The 20,252-nt window shown below is 44.5% G+C and overlaps 2 protein-coding genes across 3 annotated transcripts in view; one reads left to right on the forward strand and one right to left on the reverse strand.

Annotated features, from left to right (window-relative positions):
* The window catches only part of TMIGD1 (transmembrane and immunoglobulin domain containing 1), a 36,007-nt gene extending 19,668 nt beyond the window's left edge, over positions 1-16,339 (reverse strand). Inside the window, exons 1-2 of one of the 2 annotated variants that reach the window (XM_058163979.1) lie at positions 16,156-16,339; positions 1,469-1,563 (exon numbers count right to left, since the gene is read on the reverse strand). The gene's annotated coding sequence lies outside the window, so the exon portion shown is untranslated. The remainder of the gene's footprint in view (positions 1-1,468; positions 1,564-16,155) is intronic. The other variant, XM_058163978.1, reaches the window with a different exon arrangement.
* Positions 16,205-20,252, forward strand: part of CPD (carboxypeptidase D) — a 45,353-nt gene continuing 41,305 nt past the window's right edge. The window contains exons 1-2 of the mRNA XM_058163976.1: positions 16,205-16,884; positions 19,950-20,197. Of these exons, the coding sequence (XP_058019959.1) occupies positions 16,220-16,884; positions 19,950-20,197 (913 nt within the window). The 5' untranslated portion in view covers positions 16,205-16,219. The remainder of the gene's footprint in view (positions 16,885-19,949; positions 20,198-20,252) is intronic.

Below are 20,252 nucleotides of genomic sequence, written 5' to 3' on the forward strand. Positions count from 1 at the left end.
CTAGATGGGGAAGAAACGGAAGTAGTGACAGATTTTATTTTCCTGGGCTCCGATATCGCCACAGATGGGGACTGCAGCCAAGAAATTAAAAGACGCTTGCTCCTGGGGAGGAAAGCTATGGCAAATCTAGACAGCGTACTATAAAACAGAGACATCACCCTGCCAACAAAAGTGCGTATAATCAAAGCTATGGTTTTCCCAGTTGCAATGGATGGCTGTGAAGGTTGGACCATAAGGAAGGCTGAGCGCCAAAGAATGGAGGCCTTTGAACTCTGGTGCTGGAGAAGACTCCTGCGAGTCTTCTCACATAACATAAAAAACATAACATAAAAAAGATGCTGAGACTCTAGAAAGAGTGCAGAGAAGAGCAACAAAGATGATTAGGGGACTGGAGGCTAAAACATATGAAGAACGGTTGCAGGAACTCGGTATGTCTAGTTTAACAAAAAGAAGGACTAGGGAAGACATGATAGCTGTGTTCCAATATCTCAGGGGTTGCCACAAAGAAGAGGGAGTCAAACTATTCTCCAAAGCACCTGAGGGTAGAACAAGAAGCAATGGGTGGAAACTGATCAAAGAAAGAAGCAACTTAGAACTAAGGAGAAATTTCCTGACAGTTAGAACAATTAATAAGTGGAACGACTTGCCTTCAGAAGATGTGAATGCTCCAACACTGGAAATTTTTAAGAAAATGTTGGATAACCATCTGACTGAGATGGTGTAGGGTTTCCTGCCTGGGCAGGGGGTTAGACTAGAAGGCCTCCAAGGTCCCTTCCAACTCTGTTGTTATGTTATGTTATGAGTCCCTTGGACTGCAAGGCGAACAAACAAGTCAGTCCTAGAGGAGATCAACCCTGACTGCTCTTTAGAAGGCCAGATCCTGAAGATGAAACTCAAATCCTTTGGCCACCTAATGAGAAGGAAGGACTCCCTGGAGAAGAGCCCAATGCTGGGAACGATGGAGGGCAAAAGAAGAAGGGGACGACAGAGAAGGAGGTGGCTGGATGGAGTCACTGAAGCAGTCGGCATGAGCTTCAATGGACTCCAGAGAATGGTAGAGGACAGGAAGGCCTGGAGGAACGCTGTCCATGGGGTTGCGATGGGTCGGACACGACTTCGCAACTAACAACAAAACTGACTTGAAACCATTCGTTTAGTGACTGTTTGAAGTTACAACGGCACAACCATGCTTCACACTTGCGGCTTTTTCAGCATCCCCATGTGATCCAAATTCAGAGGCTTGGCAACTGACATGTACTTATGACGGTTGGAGTGTCCCCGGCTCACGTCATCCCCTTTGGTGACCTTCCGATGAGCAAACTCCGCAGGGAAGCCGGATTCACTTAACAACCGTGTTGCTAATTCAATAAGTGCAGAAGATTCACTTGACAATGGTCATAAAATGTGGCAAAACTCACTTAACAACTCACTTAGGAACAATTGTGGTTGTTTTAAGTGCGGGACTTACCTTACAAGGAAGCGCCTGCGAATGTATTTTAATCTTATGGCTGCTTGTCTCCTTGATAGCCACTAGAGGGAGCTGCAGTACAGGATTTGGGATTCCTGTTTGAGGAAAGCAATTTTAATGGCTAAAGCCGCTTTTAGCTTTACAGGTGAGCCTTACAGGTTCAAATGCTACCTTGCCATCAGGTAAGTTTTGTTTTGTTTTTCCTCAGGTCAGAGAAAACCTTCTTCATCAAAACAGAGAAGCAGCAAATGTGGAAGACTTTGGCATACAAACAGGGTGAGTGAACTACCCATGTGAAGCTTTAGAACAGGGTTTTCCTAAAATGGTCAACTTTTAAGATGAGTGGACTTCAACTCCCAGAATTTTTTTTTTTTAATTTGTCAAACACAACGGTATATATAAGTATAAGCATGAAATAACCATACAAATTGGATACAACCAAAGGGAACATTAGGACAGGAACGGTAGGCACGCTGGTGCTCTTATGCACGCCCCTTACAGACCTCTTAGGAATGGGGTGAGGTCAATAGTAGATAGTCTTTGGTTGAAGCTTTGGGGATTTTGGGAAGAGACCACAGAGTCAGGTAGTGCATTCCAGGCATTAACAACTCAGGGCCTCTGGTGGCTCAGCAGACTGTCTGTTATTAATAGCAGCTGCTTGCAATTACTGCAGGTTCAAGTCCCACCAGGCCCAAGGTTGACTCAGCCTTCCATCCTTTATAAGGTAGGTAAAATGAGGACCCAGATTGTTGGGGGGGCAATAAAAGTTGACTTTGTATATAATATACAAATGGATGAAGACTATTGCTTGACATAGTGTAAGCCGCCCTGAGTCTTCGGAGAAGGGCGGGATATAAATGCAAATTAAAAAAAAAACTCTGTTTATTCCTAATTCCTCAGTCAGCAGGGATGTCCAACCTCGGCAGCTTCAACATCTGTGGACTTCAACTCCCAGAATCCCTCAGCCACCTGTATTAGCACTTTTATTCCAATGAAGAACAGATGCTTAGCAATGTCTGTCCCAAAGGCGCTTTTTTTTCAGGAGGCAACTGGACTTTCTTGTTTTTTTCTTTGAAGACGTTTCGCTTCTCATCCAAAAAGCTTCTTCAGCTCTGACTGGATGGTGGGGAATGGAAGGATTTATCTTCCTTGCAGACAGCCGGTCATTTGCAAACTTTTAGAGAGTTGTTGAGGCCGCTTGGAGGTTTATCTGTGTCCTCAGGGTCACCTGAATGGGGCAAATGGTTCCTGTAGTCTGCAGTTTTTTCTCTAGAAATCCATTCCTGCTCCCACCCCTGAATCCTCTGGAAATCCAATCCATAGGGGCCTCTGGTGGCTCAGACTGCTAAAACAGTCTGTTATTAATAGAATAGAATAGAATAGAATAGAATAGAATAGAATAGAATAGAATAGAATTTTTATTGACCAAGTGTGATTGGACACACAAGGAATTTGTCTTGGTGCATATGCTCTCAGTGTACACAAAAGAAAAGATACCTTCATCAAGGTACAACATTTACAACACAATTGATGATCAATATATCAATATAAATCATAAGGATTGCCAGCAACAAGTTATAGTCATACAGTCATAAATGGAAAGAGATTGATGATGGGAACTATGAGAAGATTAATAGTAGTGCAGATTCAGTAAATAGCAGTTAACAGCAGCTGCCTGCAATTACTGCAGGTTCAAGTCCCACCAGGCCCAAGGTTGACTCAGCCTTCCATCCTTTATAAGGTAGGTAAAATGAGGACCCAGATTGTTGGGGGCAATAAAAGTTGACTTTGTATATAATATACAAATGGATGAAGACTATTGCTAACATAGTGTAAGCCGCCCTGAGTCTTCGGAGAAGGGCGGGATATAAATGCAAAAAAAATAATAATAATTAAAAAATAAAAATAAAAAAATTGCAGGCTACAGGAACCATTTGCACCACTCAGGGGACCCTGAGGACAAAGATAAACCTCCAAGTGGCCTCAAAGACCCTCTAAAAGGATGCAAATGACCAGCTGTCTGCAAGGAGTATAAACCCTTCCCTTCCCCACCCTCCAGTCGGAGCTGAAGAAGCTCCTGGGATGAGAAGCGAAACGTCTTCAAAAGAAAAAACCAGCAAATCCAATTGCCTCCTGAAAAAAGCAACTTTGGGACAACCGTGACCTGGATGGCTGAGAATCTCTACAGACACTTAGCAATGTCTGTTTTGTTGGAGGTGTCGTGTCCCACTCCTCCGCTGACGGCCGGGTCCGAATCAGGCGTGCCTCTGCAGCTCTGCCAAAGTCCTAGCAAAGTCCTCAGGGCAGGCAGGAGACCAGTAAGTGACTTCAGCAAGATATGTTTTAGACTTTGCCTGACTCAGAGACTGCCAGAAAGCAGATCCTTTATATAGGCCATGGGGTGTGGCTCCATGACTCAGCACTCATTAAGGCCTGCCCCTCCCTTCCTTCTGTTGCCTCCGCCTATCCAGTCTTCTGATGCGAGGGTCACTCCAATCAGCTGTTGTTGGGAGTAAACTTTCCTCAGGCTCACATGCTGTGGAGGAGGGGGAGGGGTCTAGCTGCTCCGTTTGCCTGGGCATGGAGCCAGAGCTGGGGGCTGGAGGCACTTCCTCCTCTTCAGCCTGTCTGGGCATGGAGCCAGGGCTGGGGCCAGGAGGCATATTAGGACATTCCTCCGTGTTCGGAAGCAGATAAGAAGAGTGCAGAGAAGAGCAACAAAGATGATTAGGGGACTGGAGGATAAAACATATGAAGAACGGTTGCAGGAACTGGGTATGTCTAGTTTAACAAAAAGAAGGACTAGGGGAGACATGATAGCAGTGTTCCAATATCTCAGGGGCTGCCACAGAGAAGTGGGAGTTGGGCTGTTCTCCAAAGCACCTGAGGGTAGAACAAGAAGCAATGGGTGGAAACTGGTCAAAGAAAGAAGCAACTTAGAACTAAGGAGAAACTTCCTGACAGTTAGAACAATTAATAAGTGGAACGACTTGCCTTCAGAAGATGTGAATGCTCCAACACTGGAAATTTTTAAGAAAATGTTGGATAACCATCTGACTGAGATGGTATAGGGTTTCCTCCATGGGCAGGGGGTTGGACTAGAAGGCCTCCAAGGTCCCTTCCAACTCTGATGTTATGTTATGTTATATGTTATGTTAAGTTAAGAAGACCCCGGCTGTGGTGAGATCGGACGAGACACAACAGGAGGGGATTCTCCTAAAATAAGTAATATTTTAAAATAAGGCATGCCAGGCTGCGCAGGGAAACTAAGGTGTTGATAGCCGGGGGTGTGAAAACTCAAGGCAGTTCGGTAAAGGTTAGTTGGCTCAAAAATTTTTCAAAGGGAAGCTAAACCAGCTGAAGCTTTGGAGCTCCTGAGGGAACGGAATTGCACAACTCGAGAGCAAGATAAGGCCACACTTGGAATATTGCATCCAGTTTTGGTCGCCACGATGTAAAAAAGATGTTGAGACTCTAGAAAGAGTGCAGAGAAGAGCAACAAAGAGGATTAGGGGACTGGAGGCTAAAACATATGAAGAATGATTGCAGGAACTGGGTATGTTTAGTTTAATGAAAAGAAGGACTAGGGGAGACATGATAGCAGTGTTCCAATATCTCAGGGGCTGCCCCAAAGAAGAGGGAGTCAAACTATTCTCCAAAGCACCTGAGGGTAGAACAAGAAGCAATGGGTGGAAACTAATCAAGGAGAGAAGCAACTTAGAACTAAGGTGGAATTTCCTGACAGTTAGAACAATTAATAAGTGGAACGACTTGCCTGCAGAAGTTGTGAATGCTCCAACACTGGAAGTTTTTAAAAAGAGATTGGATAACCATTTGTCTGAAGTGGTGTAGCGTTTCCTGCCTAAGCAGGGGGTTGGACTAGAAGACCTCCAAGGTCCCTTCCAACTCTGTTATTCTATTTCTAAGATTAGCGTGGTCTCTTTTGTTTTGAAATACTTGGCAGTAGCCAGTAGGAAAATCCTTGTGTGTGAATTCACTGCCCTCTGACCACTTGTATGTCCTCTTCATTTTTCACAGCAGTTACAGTCCTTAACTAGAAACCCTCTTGGAAGAGATTACAGATTAATAAAAATAAAACAATCCAGGAACATAGAAGCGAGAAAGAAAAACTGAACATGCATTAAGAACAATATTCCAATATTTAATAGTTCCAATATTTGAGGGGCTGCCCCAGAGAGGAGGGGTCAAGCTATTATCTAAGGCACCTGAAGGCCAGACAAGGAATAATGGAGGAAAACTGAACAAGGAAAGATTCAACCTGGAAATGAAGAGGAATTTTCTGACGGTGAGAACAATCAACTGATGGAACAGAAGTTGACTTTGGATGTTGCGGGAGCTTCATCACTGGAGGCTTTCAAGAAGAGACTGGACTGCCATCAATTAGGAATGGTGCAGAGGTGGGTTTCAGCAGGTTCTGACCAGTTCTGGAGAACCGGTAGTGGAAATTTTGAGTAGTCCGGAAAACCGCTAGTAAAAATTCTGACTGGCCCTGCCCCCATCTATTCTCTGTCTCCCGAATCCCAGCTGATTGGGAGGAAATGGCGATTTTTGCAGTAACCTTCCCCTGGAGTGGGGTGGGAATGGAGATTTTACAGTATCCTTCCCCTGCCACGCCCACCAAGCCATGCCACGCCCACCAAGCCACACCCACAGAACCGGTAGTAAAAAATTTTGAAACCCACCATTGGAATGGTGTAGGGTTTCCTGCTTGGGCAGGGGGTTGGACTAGATGACTAACTAGGTCCCTTAAATCTCTGTTAATCTGAGTACTGAGTAACCAAGGAGAGAAGCATCCTAGAAATGAGAAGCTTGCTAACAGTAAGGACAATGAACCAGCGGAACAGCTTGCCACCAGAGGTTGTGGGGGCTCCATCACAGGAGGATTTTTAAAAAGAGACTGGACAGCCACCCATCTGAAATGGTCTAGGGCAGGGGTCTGCAAACTTGGCTCTTTTAAGACTTGTGGATTTAAAGCTGGCTGAGTAGGAGTTGAAGTCCACAAGTCTTAAAAGAGCCAAGTTTGCAGACGCCTGGTATAGGGTCTCCTGCTTGAGCAAGGGGCTGGACTAGATGACCTCCAAGGTCCCTCCCAGCTCTGTTGTTCTATGTCCCCTGAGAAGTAGTATCCCTGCAGGCATTTCCTTGTACAGCCTTTGGAATGGAACGGCCCCTGCAGAGAAAGCATCAGGCCAACCCAGCGGACAAAATCAGAAATCCAGGGCGGTGTGGTCTTATATTGGCAGTGTTCCAATATCTCAGGGGCTGCCACAAAGAAGTGGGAGTCGGGCTGTTCTCCAAAGCACCTGAGGGTAGAACAAGAAGCAATGGGTGGAAACTGATCAAAGAAAGAAGCAACTTAGAACTGAGGAGAAATTTCCTGACAGTTAGAACAATTAATAAGTGGAACGACTTGCCTGCAGAAGTTGTGAATGCTCCAACACTGGAAATTTTTAAGAAAATGTTGGATAACCATCTGAATGAGATGGTGTAGAGTTTCCTGCCTGGGCAGGGGGTTGGACTAGAAGACCTCCAAGGTCCCTTCCAACTCTGTTGTTACATTATATTATATATTACTTCCTTTCCCATCGGTTGCTTTGCATCGGCTGCCACTCCAGGGAAAAAGAAGAAGAGGCCGGAACCGGTGACGAAAATCAGACACATCCCAAATGTTGTTGTTTTTTTCTACAGAAAGGAATGAATTACTCACGGCCGGTCGCATCTGGCCCGTAATTCGACGCTTTCGAGAGGAAAAGCGATTGAGAATGCGATAAGGAGAGCGAACTTGCTGTTCTGCCCCCCACCCTCTTAGATCTGGTTTCAAACAGGTGTAAAGATTGCAACAGGAAAAAGCCAGCAGACTTTCCCACAGCTAAGGAGGTCCTCGTGCTGAATTTCCCCATCGTTCTAGTCGGATCTCAGGATGCATCTCAATCAAGATCAAGGGAGGTACTAATACCCCTCTATAAAGTGGTATTACTTACTATGACCTAGTAAGACCTTAGTAAGGCCACACCTAGAGTCCTGCATCCAGTTTTGGTCCCAACACTATAAAAAAGACGTTGAGACTGTAGAAAGAGTGCAGAGAAGAGCAACCAGGATGATGAGGGGACTGGAGGCTATAAAACATACGAAGAACGGCTGCAGGAACTGGGCAGGGAAGACAGGAGAGCATCTTCCAATATTTGAAGGGCTACCCCAGAGAGGAAGGGGGTCAAGCTATTCTCCAAAACACCTGCAGGCCAGACAAGGAACAATGGATGGAAACTGAACAAGGAGAGATTCAACCGGGAAATAAGGAGGAATTTCCTGACAGTGAGAACAATCAACCCATGGAACAGAAGTTGCCTTCAGAAGTTGTGGGAGCTTCATCCCTGGAAGATTTCAAGAAGAGACCGGGCTGTCATCTTGTCAGGAATGCTGTAGGGTCTCCTGCTTGGGCAAGGGGCTGGACTAGATGACCTGCAAGGTCCCTTCCAAGTCTGTTAATCTGTACTCTGCAATCCCAAAGGAAAAATGGAGAAACATGCTCTTAAAGCCAGAAAGCAGACTCAGACTTTCTTAATAGCACCCCCAGCAGATATTTGGTGCCAATCTAGAAAGTCTGTTTGTTATTAGCACAGCTGCTTGCAATTATTGCAGGTTCAAGTCTCACCAGGCCCAAGGTTGACTCAGCCTTCCATCCTTTATAAGGTAGGTAAAATGAGGACCCAGATTGTTGGGGGCAATTAAAGTTGACTTTGTATATAATATACAAATGGATGAAGACCATTGCTTAACATAGTGTAAGCCACCATGAGTCTTCGGAGAAGGGCGGGATATAAATTCAAATTTAAAAAAAATTAAAAACAAACAAACAAAAAACCTTCACCTCGAAGGATGGGATTAAAATCGATCTTCTCCTCCACCCAAATTCTCCGAACAGGACACGAGCCTTCAGGACACAATAGGATTAACCCACTACCATTTAGCACAGGGGTCTCCAACCTTGGTCCCTTTAAGACTTGTGGACTTCAACTCAGCAAAACTGGCTGAGGAACTCTGGGAGTTGAAGTCCACAAGTCTTAAAGGGACCAAGGTTGGAGACCCCTGGTTTAGCAGAAGGCACAGAGCTCACTACATTCCACAATCTCCAAAGGGCATTTTAAACATTGCACCACCTGCAGAACAGTTCAAACTTCAAAGTCACAGAAACCTACAAAAATCCATCCATTCTTTCAGTCAGTTGTTCAGCTGACCCAGAACTGCACGCTATCTTTGTGTGTTGTGTGGCTCTGTTCACCCTTAAACTTTCTTTCCAATCAGCCTCCAGGTTGTTTCCAGCGTATTTCTCGCAGCTTGGAACTGAACCAGGTAGGTGGATTTCCCTTCCAACCCTCTTCAAGGGTAGCCCTGCAGAGAGCGTGTTGCAGTCGTCCAGACCAGGGGTCTCCAAGCTTTGCAATTTTAAGACTTCAGCTTTGCTGGCTGAGGGATTCTTGGAGTTGAAGTCCATAAGTCTTAAAGTTGCCAAGGTTGGAGACCCCTGGTCCAGACGGTATGAACACGGATCACTGATCCAAGGAATGGGCCTGCATTTTGGCTTGAAGTGTTTTGTTCAGGCATTAGGCCCACCCACCCTATGGAGAAATTGTCTCCCAGGGTCAATGCCTTCTGCCCCTTCTTGATTTCGCAACAGGCATTTCTCTCAAGGACGTTTTTGCAGAGTGAAGACTTAGACTTAGAACTTAGAATAAACTTTATTGTCACTTTGAATGTACATTGATCCATTAAAATGAAATTTCGTTACATGTAGCTCTCAAAGGGTCACCACCGCCAACAAACACTACATAAACATAACTAGATAGATAGATAGATAGATAGATGATAGATAGATAGATAGATAGATAGATTGTAGGTAGATAGAGAGAGATTGGATGTATGATAGATAGGTAGCTATATATGGAGAGAGAGAGAGACAGAAAGAGAGAGAGAGTGGATGGATAGAATAGAATAGAATAGAATAGAATAGAATAGAATAGAATAGAATAGAATAGAATAGAATAGAATAGAATAGAATAGAATTTTTTTATTGACCAAGTGTGATTGGACACACAAGGAATTTGTCTTGGTGCATATGCTCTCAGTGTACATAAAAGAAAAGATACGTTCATCAAGGTACAACATTTACAACACAATTGATGGTCAATATATCAATATAAATCATAAGGATTGCCAGCAACGAGTTATAGTCATACAGTCATAAATGGAAAGAGATGGGTGATGGGAACGATGAGAAGATTAATAGTAGTGCAGATTCAGTAAATAGTTTGACAGTGTTGATGGAATTATTTGTTTAGCAGAGTGATGGCCTTCGGGAAAAAACTGTTCTTGTGTCTAGTTGTTCTGGTGTGCAGTGCTCTATAGCGTCGTTTTGAGGGTAGGAGTTGAAACAGTTTATGTCCAGGATGCGAGGGATCTGCAAATATTTTCACGGCCCTCTTCTTGATTCGTGCAGTATACAGGTCCTCTATGGAAGGCAGGTTGGTAGCAATTATTTTTTCTGCAGTTCTAATTATCCTCTGAAGTCTGTGTCTGTCTTGTTGGGTTGCAGAACCGAACCAGACAGTTATAGAGGTGCAAATGACAGACTCAATAATTCCTCTGTAGAACTGGATCAGCAGCTCCTTGGGCAGTTTGAGCTTACTGAGTTGGCGCTCATAGATAGGTAGATATGTAAGAGATAGATAGATAGATAGATAGATAGATAGATAGATAGATAGATAGATAGATAGATAGATAGATTGATTGATTGATTGATTGATTGTAGGTAGGTAGAGAGAGATTGGATGTATGATAAGTAGGTATATATGTAGATAGATAGAGAGAGAGAGAGAGAGATTGGATGGATAGATAGGTAGATATGTAAGAGATAGATAGATAGATAGACAGATCGATCGTAGGTAGAGAGAGAATGGATGGATAGATAGGTAGATATGTAAGATAGATAGGTAGGTAGTAGGTAGATAGATCATAGGTAGATAGAGATTGGATGTATGATAGATAGGTAGGTATATATGTAGAGAGAGAGAGAGAGAAAGAGAGGGAGACAGAGATTGGACGGATGATACAAAATTATGCATGTACCCGAATGCATAAATTTTGGGTAATATGACATAAAGAGACAACACAGTCTAGTTCGGATGCACACATGTACACGGCGAGAAAAACAAATCTTGCGAGTTTACCACCGGACGGATGGCCTAGGGAACAAAGCCGTTACAGAATCTGGTAGTCCAGCTAGAAATACTTCGACACCTCCTCCCAGAGGGGAGCAACAGAAACAGCTCATAAAGCGGGTGTCAGGGTCTCTAATAATGCTTCGTGCTCTAAGCATATAGCACTTATAAGCGGTATCCTGAAGAACGGGAAGCGAGCTTCCTATAATCTTCTCCGCTGTCCTCACCACTCTCTGTAGGGACTTTCTATCTGAGGCATTGCTGCCACCAAACCAAAAAGTGATGCGGCTTGTTAAAACGCTCTCCATCGTGGCTCTTGCAAAAAGTAGCCAGATCAGAAGGAGAGAGATGCGCTCTCCTCATCCGACGCAGGAAATGCAGACGTTGGTTTGCACGCTTCACTAAGGAGGACATGTGGAGAGACCAATTCAGATTGTTCATTGTCTGCACCCCAAGATACTTAATACTGTTGACCACCTCAATGGCTGCATCCTTGATACTGAGTGGAGTATGATCATGGCGGCTCTTTCTAAAACCTACAATGACCTCCTTTGTTTTATTAACATTTAGAACCAGGTTACTTTTATTACACCCGTCCACCAAGAGTCTTCCCCTCTTCCCTATACGCATTTTAATTGTTGTCCCAGATAAGACCCACCACTGCCACGTCACTGCAGGTGGGAGTGTTTTGGCTTTTAAGTCTCTTGCTGCCCATTGGTGGAGGTTTTCGAGCAAAGAATGGGCAGCCATTTATTTGGGATGGTATGAAGCAGGGGGTCTCCAAACTTGGACACTTTAAGACTCGTGGACTCCAACTCCCAGAATTGCTGGCTGGGGAATTCTGGGAGTTGAAGTGCACACATCTTAAAGTAGCCAAGTTGGGAGATCTCTGGTTATAAAGGCTGCTGCCTTGGGCAGGGGGTTGGAGTAGATCAGCAGCCCTCAACTTTTTGAGCACCAGGGACTGATTCCGTGGAGAGAATTTTCCGTGGACCGGAGGGGGTGGGGGGGTGTTTCACGTGCTGCCTATATCCTGAGGATGGGGCTTCGCTTGTTTGGGGCAGCCCAGATTTCTGGCATTCCGCAGTCTGTCCATGGACCAGGCCCACCCCACTAACCTGCTCTGGGAAGGAATCAAACTCCCGCCTCGTCATTTCCCCAAGTAAAATATTACTCCTAAAAAAAAAGACTTCCAGAAAAGCAAGGAAAAATCAAGCTGCTAACAAGGAACCTGCCTGATATTCATTTCACATTCCTGCCAGCTGCATAAAGGAAACTGTAAGAAGAAAACAGCTACGGGTGCTTGGAGATAATAGAAAGTGGAAGCTGGAAGTTCGGCTCCATTTACAAGCAGGCAGAAAACTCATTCAAGACCGGATATTTCACAATGGAAATCGCCCAAACCTTTTTAGAAACACAAAGCCCATGTTGCACAAACCCCAAAACTTCAAAAACATAGAACCATATAAGAATCCCTCCTCTTATCCAATTTGTTTTTCAGCTGACCCAGAAACGAATGTCACTTTGCTTCTGCAAGTAAAAACCTCCTTCCAAGCAGCTGCTTCTTGGCTTGTCCATTTAAAGCGACAGCATCTTTTTTTTTTCCCTCCCCTTCTTCTTTGCCAAGTGTTCTCCTGGCTGAGAAGCGAGTCCTGATTTTTTTCATTCTAGCCGATCAGTTGGGAGGCTTCCTGGCTTCTCAATTTAAAGCGGCGGTGTTTTGGTTTTTTTCCCTTCTTTGTCAAGTGAGCCCTCATTTTTTTCTTCTAGCCGATCAACTGGGAGTCGGGAGGCAGCGAATAGATTAGGGGCAGGGCCAGCCAGAGGTGGTATTTACCGGTTCTCTCAAAATTTCCATTACCGGTTCACAAGAACCGGGGAGAATCGGTAGCAACCCACCCACCCCTGGACTAGATGAAGATCCCTCACAGCTCTAAGATTCTAGGTTATTCCTGGCTGGCAACAAGTAATTTCAGAAAATAATGTAGAGACAGCCCCATCTCAAACCCTTTTCATCTTGGATATCGAACCTAAATGAAAAATGTGATATTTTGATTGTGTGTGTGTATGTGAGAGAGAGAGAGAGAGAAAGAGAGGGAATATGAGATTATTGGAGAAACAAAATCTCTGCATACAGAGACAGGCACACACATTTTATTCTTGGGTTCTCACACAATTGTGTGTAAATGCACACACTCACGTGTATCAAAAATAATAAAGATATCAGAGTGTTCTGAATTCCTTTGGGACTGAGGTTGCTTTTGCCTGTTTCTACGATATGTACCCAAGGGAGCCAGTCCCGTGTAGTGGTGAAGGAACAAGGATAGAAACTACAAGGTGACGAGTTCTAGTCCTTCCTTGGACATGAAGGCCGGCTGGGTGACTTTGGGCCAACCCCTCTGGCTCTGCCCTAGGAAGATGGAGGCAAACCAGTTCCACAACCCTGTGAAGAAAATTGCAAGGACTTCGCCAATATCGTCGATTCATCGTTTTATGACCCAAAATTTCTGTTGCTCAGTGAAACATTTGTTAAATGAATTTTGTCCCATTTTACAACCTTTCGTGCCACAGTTAAGTGAATCACTGCAGTTTAGTAACACGGTCGTTAAGTGAATCCGGGTTCCCCATTGACTTTGCTGGTCAGAAGGTCCCCAAAAGGGATCACCTGACCCCAGGACAATGCAACCGTCATAAATATGAGCCAGTTGCTAAGCGGATGAATTTTGGTCATGTGGGGATGCTGCAGTGGTCCTTAAGCATGAAAAGCAGCCTTAACTCCCTTCTTCTGGGTTCTATCATATCGCAAGATCTCAAATGGACAGCTAACATCAAAAACATCATTAAAAAAGGACAACAAAGAATGTTCTTTCTGCGCCAACTCAGTAAGCTCAAACTGCCCAAGGAGCTGCTGATCCAATTCTACAGAGGAATTATTGAGTCTGTCATTTGCACCTCTATAACTGTCTGGTTCGGTTCTGCAACCCAACAAGAAAAACACAGACTTCAGAGGATCATTAGAACTGCAGAAAAAATAATTGCTACCAACCTGCCTTCCATTGAGGACCTGTATACTGCACGAATCAAGAAGAGGGCCGTGAAAATATTTGCAGACCCCTCGCATCCTGGACATAAACTGTTTCAACTCCTACCCTCAAAACGACGCTATAGAGCACTGCACACCAGAACAACTAGACACAAGAACAGTTTTTCCCCGAAGGCCATCACTCTGCTAAACAAATAATTCCCTCAACACTGTCAGACTATTTACTGAATCTGCACTACTATTAATCGTTTCATAGTTCCCATCACCAATCTCTTTCCACTTATGACTGTATGACTATAACTTGTTGCTGGCAATCCTTATGATTTATATTGATATATTGATCATCAATTGTGTTGTAAATGTGGTACCTTGATGAACGTATCTTTTCTTTTATGTACACTGAGAGCATCTGCACCAAGACAAATTCCTTGTGTGTCCAATCACACTTGGCCAATAAAATTCTATTCTATTCTATTCTATTCTATTCTATTCTATTCTTTTAGTGCCAATGTAACTTGGAATGTTGTAAATGAACTGTTGTAAGTCAAACACTGCTTGTAGTTGCTACGTAGGAATCAAGTGACTGAAAGACTCACAAAAAATAAAAATGTACCTAAAACCATGATGTCTCTTGCAGAATAATTAAATGCATTTCATTAAAAAAAAAATACTAACTTGAGATTAGCTTGAGTACAACTTAACTAGGGGTGAAATGCTCCCGGTTCAGACCGGATCGTCCGATCTGGTAGCGATGGTTGCAGGTGGTTCGGAGAACCGGTAGCAAAAATCCTTGCCCCCCACCCCCATGCCCAGCTGAGCCGCGCAATCATCAGAGGTTTTTCTTTTTACTCTTAAAAACATTTTTTTCTTCGGCCGAAAAAATGCTTTTAAAAGTAAAAAAAAAAAGAAAAAAGCCCGTGATGATTACGCGGCTCAGCTGGGATTGTCGGAACCCTTTAAAAGCATTTTTAAATGCTTTTTTTTTTTTTTTTTTGAATTTATATCCCGCCCTTCTCCGAAGACTCAGGGCGGCTTACATTGTGTAAGGCAATAGTCTCATTCTATTTGTATATTTATATACAAAGTCAACTTATTGCCCCCCCCAACAATCTGGGTCCTCATTTTACCTACCTTATAAAGGATGGAAGGCTGAGTCAACCTTGAAAAGTTTAAAAGTTTTAAAAGTTAAAAAAATAAAGTTGGCCACGCCCACCCAGTCACAGTACCACCCCCCACCAAGCCACGCCCACAGAACCGGTAGTAACAAAATCTACATTTCACCACTGAACTTAACCCTTTGTGAATGTTGTTTTTCTTAATTGGTATTTTTCTGCTGATACATAAAGCAGATCCTGAAAATAAGACCAGAGGGTAGTGTTTTATTTAAGCTTCGTTTCACTGTGTGACTCTTCCCTCTGTGAAACTCAATTCATTCACACATTCAGAGAGAGATGCATTTGACCCAAGTTGATCCTATCAACTGACAGCCTAATCAATGGCGCCGTTTACCTGCAAAAACAGTGCACAACTAGTTGCAAAAGGCAGAAAAATCATCACATTCGCTTTTTCATTTTATTTATTTATTCTATTTTTTTTGCCTCCCAGCCTCCAGATAAATTCAATTTTCAGGCACTAATTTAAACTGCAGAGAAGCCTAGCATTATTTTTCAGAGAATCTGCCCTTTAAGCACCAATAAACTATACCTCCCTCTATTTTTTAAACTGATATTATTCGATAAAAACGTTTTAAAATAATAAAACTACGTTTTCCAGATTTTCCCCATTCTGACGTGGCTATACCGTTCACGTGAAAAGACAGACCCCGTTTGTACCTTTGGCTCCGCCCGCCGCCACCTGCTATCGCCCTTCTCATTGGTTCGTCATTAATTATTCCCGCCCAACTGTCCTTGGACACGCCCTTTACCCCGCCTCCCTTACCTCATTGACTCCATCCCGCCACCTGTTATCCCCCTTCTCATTGGTCGTCATCATTCATTATTCCCGCCCACTTCTCTTTGGACCCGCCTTCTATCACCCCACCCGTCTCCCTTACCACATTGACTCCATCCCGCCACCTGTTATTCCCCTTCTCATTGGTCGTCATCATTCATTATTCCCGCCCACTTCTCTTTGGACCCGCCTTCTATCACCCCACCCGTCTCCCTTACCTCATTGACTCCACCCCGGCTTTCCACGTATCGTTCCCCACTCCTAACTTGCGGCGCTTAGGTCGAACGAACTATCCCCGCCCCTTTCGGCTTCGCCCTATGGGTTCTTAGCCCGCCTTCCGCCGCTACATCCTCGGGCCCTCATTGGCTCCCGGAGAATCTCCCTAGTGGATACTTTCACGCCCCTTTCTGATTGGCCGGCTGCTCTCTTCCCGGCGCACCAATCGGGTGTCGAGTTACCTCAGGAGCGTTATCCTCGCTGAGGTTTGAGGCGGCGGCTACCTGTCAGAAGCCAAGCGGCGTGATGGCGGGTCGAGGCCGGCCCTGCGCGGCTTGGAGGCCGTGGCTTCCGCTCCTTTTGCTGCTCTCGTGGCGGGGCGGCGGGGCCCGGGCGGCGGCGCATATCAAGAAGGCCGAGGCCGCTTCTTCTTCTTCCTCGGAGGCCCCGCATTACTTGGACGACGCCGAGCTGGGCGAGGCGCTGAGGCGGCTCTCTGAGGAGGAGGCTCCGCGAGGCCTGGCGCGGCGCTTCTCCATCGGCCGCTCCAACCAGGGGCGCGAGCTGTGGGTGCTGCGCCTCAGCGAAGGCCTCCCGGGCGGGGACGGCGGCGGCGGGCCTCCCCTGGCGGGCCGCCCTCAGGTGAAGCTGGTGGCCAACATGCACGGCGACGAAGCGCTGGGCCGGCAGCTGCTGGTGCGGCTGGCCCGGGAACTGGTGGCCGGCTGGGCTCGCGGGGATCCCCGGACCCGCCTCCTCCTCAGCACCACCGACCTCTTCCTCCTGCCCAGCCTCAACCCGGACGGCTTCGCGCGATCCCGGGAAGGGGATTGCCAGGGAGTCGGCGGGCGGGAGAACGGACGGGGCCTCGACCTCAACCGCAGCTTCCCCGACCAGTTCGGCGCCGCACAGCCGGATCTGGCCGCCGTGCCCGAAGTGCGCGCGCTGATGGAGTGGATGCGGCGCAACCGGTGAGGAGGAGGAGGAGGAAGCGCACGTGGGGGGCGGGGCTTGCCGGGTGTGCGCTTTGAAGCGCCGCCTTGTTCCTAGTGGTGGCCACGCCCCTCTGAGGTGGGCGGGGCAGCTCCTGCTTTAGGGTTGTGTGTGTGTGTGTATATATATATATATGCATGCCTGTATATATGTATAGAATTCTTTATATATTTATAATATATTACGATATATATATTGTAATACATACACACATGGATATATAATACATTATATATATATGTGTGTGTGTGTGTGTAGGTCTTTGGTTATTCGGGTTTTCTCCCGCGTAAAATTGGAAGTGTCTTGGTGACGTTTCGACGAAGTCTCATTCGTCATCTTCAGGCTTCAGCTTCCTGCTTCTGGGAGCAATGTGTGATTGCAGCTGTTTCTTCCTTTTTAACTGCTAGTGGGGGTTTGAACTGATTGGGTGGGAGCTTGGCTGTGCTCTGATTGGATGGGGGTTTTTTTTGTGCTCTGATTGGATGGGGGTGTGTCCTGTTTGGGTGGGGGCTTGGTTGTGCTCAGATTAGTCTGAGTTGCAGGGGGATTTGAGCTGGTGAGCTGCACTGCTGCTGTTTGAGCAGCAGTGCAAGCAGTGGAGTTCCCAGAAGCACGAAGCTGAAGCCTGAAGATGACGAATGAGACTTCGTCGAAACGTCGCCAAGACACTTCCAATTTTATGCGGGAGAAAACCCAAATAACCAAAGATACAAACACCCGGGAAAACCTCAGAAAACATATATATATATATATATATATATGTATGTATTTATGTATGTATGTATGTAAGACCAGAAGTTGCACCGCCCAATTAAGAGGTGGGGTGCCCACCACAACTAGGAATAAGGCAGCACTTATGTATAAAGTTTTAGGTCTAAAACTTGGCAACTCCAAATCTCAACCAGCAAATGCTCAGTCTTACATACTGGAAAAAAGAACCCAAACACTAAGTACAAGCTTGGTGGACATTACCTTAGAGATGACCCCCACCCTGTTAAAGATCTTGGAGTTTTCATATCAAATGATCTAAGTGCCAAAGCCCACTGCAACTACATCACAAAAAAAGACTTTAAGAGTTGTAAACCTAATCTTGCGTAGCTTCTTCTCCAGAAACACTACACTACTAACCAAAGCATATAAAACATTTGCTAGACCAATTCTTGAATACAGCTCGACTGTCTGGAACCCATACCACATTTCTGACATCAATACAATTGAACGTGTCCAGAAATATTTTACAAGAAGAGTTCTCCACTCCTCTGAATACAACAAAATACCTTATGCCACCAGACTTGAAATCCTGGGTTTAGAAAACTTAGAACTCCGCCGCCTTCGACATGACCTGAGTTTAACTCGTAGAATCATCTATTGCAATGTCCTTCCTGTCAAAGACTACTTCAGCTTCAATTGCAACAATACACGAGCACACAATAGATTTAAGCTTAATGTGAACCGCTCCAATCTTGATTGCAGAAAATATGACTTCAGTAACAGAGTTGTTAATACTTGGAATGCACTACCTGACTCTGTGGTCTCTTCCCAAAATCCCCAAAGCTTCAACTAAAAACTGTCTACTATTGACCTCACCCCATTCCTAAGAGATCTGTAAGGGATGGGCATAAGAGCACAAGAGTGCCTACTGTTCCAGTCCTATTGTTTCCTTTCATTATATCCAATTAATATAGTTATTACATACTCATACTTATACTCTGGTGTTCTCAGAGTTTGCTTGTCTTCTTGCAGACATTTCACGACCCATCCAGGTAACATCATCAGTGCTAGTAAGGAGTTTGCTGTCAGTTTATATTCTTGTGTCTTGCCCTGTCAGTGTTGGTGGGGGTGGTCTTGGAGAGCCTTTGGTTAAACTGTTTGATGTTGGCTTCTTTGGCAGTTTCTTGATTGGGGTATTGTTTACTTGATTGGTGGTCTGATATTAACCTTGGAGTTAATCTATGCTCCTCTGGGTGCTGATTGCTGATGGCAAACCCATCTGAAGGCAAGCGTTTTAATAATAATAATAATAATATTTTAATTTTTATACCGCCCGTCTCCCGAAGGACTCAGGGCGGTGAACAGCCAAATAAAACAATACAATATATTACAATAAAAACTATTTTAAAAACTTATTCCATATGGCCTAAATTTAAATATAAAATACATAATATAAAAATAAACCCCATTTAAAACGAATTAAAAATCTCTATTAAGCCAGTCCTGCTCGGAAGAATAGGTATGTTTTCAGCTCGCGGCGAAATCCTGCTCTTCATTTGGAGAAGACGTTGATCCCCCCCCCTTCTTTGTGGCAGCCTCTCAAATACTGAAATAGAGTCCCCCAGGTCTTTATTTATTTAAATCTATATGTTGCCCATCTCATTGATAACGTGACTCTAAGAGGCTTACAGATAGTAAAAAAAACTTTTTAATATGTCCTAACAATGAGGACAATTAATCAGTTGTGGGTTCTTCATCACTAGAGGCTTTTAAGAAGAGACTGGACAGTCACTTGTCTGAAATGGGGTCACCTGCTTGAGCAGGGGGTTGGACTAGAAGACTTCGGAAGTCCCTTCCAGCTCTGTTCCGATTGATTTATTTCCTTATGAATGCTTCGGTTTTAAAAGTAGCCTATGAATAAATTAGTGAAGGAATTAATAAACGTTTGAATCCTGTTCATCATTTTTCAATATATAATGTAATGTTCTGGTTGGCACACAGCAATTCTTAAAAAGAATTCTTTTGATGCTAGCTTGCTTAACATTGAAAGGTATCATATCCTTTTTGTACTGCTGGAAAGAAAGTAACTGGAGACGATATTTAAGTAAAGCTAGAATTTCTCATCTGCTGCAATCGATCTGATATATTTAGGGCATTCCCCCTTTTTTGACATGAGGTTACGTAGCTTTCAGGTATTCATTGAAGATTCTGCAATTTGGTTTTGCTGCTGCTGATTCAAACACAATTACTTTTGGCAGGAAAATAAATACCCTTTACCTCCAAACTGCTGAGATTTTTATTAGTGTTGTTCTGTTGTTGTTTTTTAATACAGGTTTGTGCTTTCTGGGAACTTTCATGGGGGAACCGTTGTTGCAAGCTATCCATTTGATGACTCAAAGTCACACAAGTCCTCTGGAATATACAGTAAATCAGCTGATGACGAAGTTTTCAGATACCTGGCCAAAGCCTATGCTTCAAACCATCCCATCATGAAAACGGGCACCCCAAACTGTCCTGGGGAAGAGAAAGAAACCTTCAAAGATGGCATCACCAATGGAGCTCAGTGGTATGATGTAGAAGGTAGGTTGCTCAATTGACTTGATTGCCAGCTAATTGATCGAAGCCTTTCGATGTA

Source organism: Ahaetulla prasina, chromosome 1, assembly GCF_028640845.1.
Source record: "Ahaetulla prasina isolate Xishuangbanna chromosome 1, ASM2864084v1, whole genome shotgun sequence".
Lineage (NCBI taxonomy): Eukaryota > Metazoa > Chordata > Lepidosauria > Squamata > Colubridae > Ahaetulla > Ahaetulla prasina.